Source organism: Cygnus atratus, chromosome 8, assembly GCF_013377495.2.
Source record: "Cygnus atratus isolate AKBS03 ecotype Queensland, Australia chromosome 8, CAtr_DNAZoo_HiC_assembly, whole genome shotgun sequence".
NCBI lineage: Eukaryota > Metazoa > Chordata > Aves > Anseriformes > Anatidae > Cygnus > Cygnus atratus.
The window spans coordinates 27,532,425-27,535,274 of NC_066369.1; the positions used below are offsets into that span (position 1 = coordinate 27,532,425).

At 58.9% G+C, this 2,850-nt stretch overlaps 1 protein-coding gene across 1 annotated transcript; it reads right to left on the reverse strand.

The window, feature by feature from the left end:
- Positions 1-1,333: 1,333 nt before the first annotated feature.
- Positions 1,334-2,850, reverse strand: PARS2 (prolyl-tRNA synthetase 2, mitochondrial). Its single transcript, XM_035537310.2, has one exon. It carries the CDS (start codon positions 2,833-2,835, stop codon positions 1,336-1,338), a length of 1,500 nt encoding a protein of 499 aa, XP_035393203.2. The 5' UTR covers positions 2,836-2,850; the 3' UTR covers positions 1,334-1,335.

Genomic DNA, 2,850 nt, shown 5'->3' on the forward strand with positions numbered 1-2,850 from the left:
ACAGCCCTGATGGCTGAGCTGGGACTGCAAGCACAGGCTGGTTTAGAGCAGGAGGGGAACTGCATGAGCCTACCAGCAGGAATAAGCCATTTTGTACAGAGAAAACGCATCCAAGACAGTTTCTTGACTCTCGAGCAGGCGCAAGCAGGGCCCCTGTGTGCACAGCCCCTCTGGAACTTGGCTGAGTCAGGTGCAATTTGCTGGAATTTCCCTGGTGTCAGTAAGAGCCCCCCAGCTTCCCCCCACTCCCCTGTCCAGCACAGCAGATGGTGATTTGCCAGGAAAAGAGCCAAAGCTTGCACCCCTCTGAATCACAACAGCTTTTGCTGAGTTGATAACTTTACCTCAACAAGTAAGGCCATTGCTGTGACCTTACGCTGCTTGTGCGCCTGCGTGTAACTGCAGTATAAGGCAGGTCTTGAGGGCAATGGTAGACCACACTGATGGGACAGGCCCTACACTGCACCACAGGGTTACTATGCATGCTGCGCTCGTGCAGAGGCTTTCAGCAGCTGGTTTGTCTCCCACGAAGATGGCAGACAGAGCTGATCCTGCCTCAAATGGGGGGAAGGGTTAGACGATCTCCTCAATTCTGGGAGCACAAGGAGAGCAGCGGCTCTACCCTGAAGTCCTACATGGCAGTGGCCCTGTTGTTGCTTGTGATCTCTAGATGCAGCAGATCCAGAAGCTGCAGCATGGGGCATGGCAATTCTCTCCAAAGATCTCCCTGTCCAGGGCTGGATGGCAAAGTCACGTAAGGGTTCATGGGGAGATGACAGCAGGGTCACAGGGATGGGTGCATGCTCAGCATTTAGCACCATCAAACGCTTGCAGGAACAAGGCTGGGAAGGATCTCTCTGTGCAAACACATAAATTAATTTACACATAAAATTATGTGCAAATTAAACTCCACATTCACAGAACTTGGGTGTCTCCAAAGAGAACAGACAAGCCAGGGAAAGGCGCTTTCCTTTCTCACCCTCTGAAAACACTTCATTTAAAGAATTCAGTACCTGAAAAGGGTGAAGGAAAGGCTTCCTGACTCCCCCTGTTGCAGCCTCTGCTGGGGCTTGCGTGGGCTGTAGCCAGAGGGAGGAACGTTGTTCGAACAAAAGCAAAGCCCATGAAACCACAGGGACAGCCCACAGGGGAATATGGCCTGACCCAACTCAACCCGTCTCCTAGCACTGCTGCAAGACGCCACGGGTGGCTCTGATGTGAACTGGATATGGCTCTGCTCACCCAGACCCATCGCTGACAGCCTGCAGCTCCTTAAAAAGGAACTGTTCAGGCCTACTCAGTGCAGCAAAAATGACATATTAGGAGACAGGGATTTTAAAGGACTTGCACTTTACTCAGTAACTCAATGACACCTTCCTTGGTGAGGTACAAAACCTCGCCAGAGTTTTGATCCCAAACCTCAAAGACTGGGGGGTCCTCACAAACCCTCTTCCCAGCTATGACCACATAGGGATACCCCAGCTTTTTGGCATCTTTCAGCCTTTTGCCGATTGTCATCTGTGTCCTGTCATCCAGCACCACATCACCCGCGAGGTGTGGATGGGCCTCAACAAAGTCGTCATAGATGTGCTCCAGCAGCGCAGCTCCCAGCTCCTCCTTGCTGCCTTTCTTGGGGGGAATGAAGCACACCTGGTAGGGCGCGATGAGGCTCGGCCAACGGATGCTGTCCTCCGTTGACAGCACCTCTATGGACGCTGCCAGGATGCGAGTGACACCCAGCCCGTAACAACCCATTTCTGCCAGGTGGGGCTTGCTGTCGGGGGAGTAGTAGATGGCATTGTAGACAGCGGAGTACTTGGTACCCAGATAAAACGTGTGCCCCACTTCGATCCCTCTAGTCTGGGTGAGTTTTTCTCCACACGTGGGGCATGTAGTTTGCTCCCCGTTGAGCATCTCCACGTTGGCCGCAAAGTGTCCGTCGGGGCACAGCACCAGCCTGTCCTCGCCGATGTCTGCCGGCAGCTGGAACTCGTGGGACGTGGTGCCCCCGATGTTGCCCGTGGCCGCCCGCACCTGAACGCAGCGGAGCCCCAGGCGCTCGAAGAGGCCGCGGTAGGCGCCGCACACCAGCTCGTAGGTCTGCCGAGCCGCCTCCTCGGAGGCGTCAAAAGTGTACATGTCCTTCATGTAGAACTCCCGGCTGCGCAGCAAGCCGAAGCGGGGCTTGGGCTCATCCCGAAACTTCCTCGTCACCTGGTAGAGGCGCAGCGGCAGCTGCTTGTAGGACAGGTTGCTCTGAGCGGCCACCAGCTCCGTGACCGCCTCTTCGTGTGTAGGACCCAGGCAATAGTCCTTGCCGTGCCGGTCAGCCAGGCGGAACAGCTCCGGCCCCATATTCTCCCAGCGCCCGCTGGCACGCCACAGCTCTGCCGAGCTCAGGCTGGGCATGTTCACCTTCTGCCCGCCGACGGCCTCCATCTCCCCGTCGATGAGGCGGACGAGCTTCTCCATGGCGCGGACGGCGGGCGGCAGGTAGCAGTAGCAGCCGGTGCTGCCGGGGTGGATGAGCCCCCCCTGCACCATCAGCCTGTGGCTGCGGCTCCCCGCCTCCCACCCCGCCTCGCCTCCCTCGCCCTGCAGGTTTAGGGGCTGGAAGAGCTGAGAGAGCAGCAGCCGCCGCCGCCGCCTCGCTCCGTGCGGGGCCCCGGAGGCTTGCAGCAGCGGGCCGGCCGCCGCTCGCCACCCGCGGAGCCCTCCCGACATGGCGGCGGCCGGCCCCGAGGGGAGCGGCGCGGGCAGGGGCTGGGGGCGCAGCCCACAAAATGGCGGCGGCGGGCGGAAGCGGGAATGGCCGCCGGGGGGAGGCTCCGTCATGGCGGCGGCGGGGAG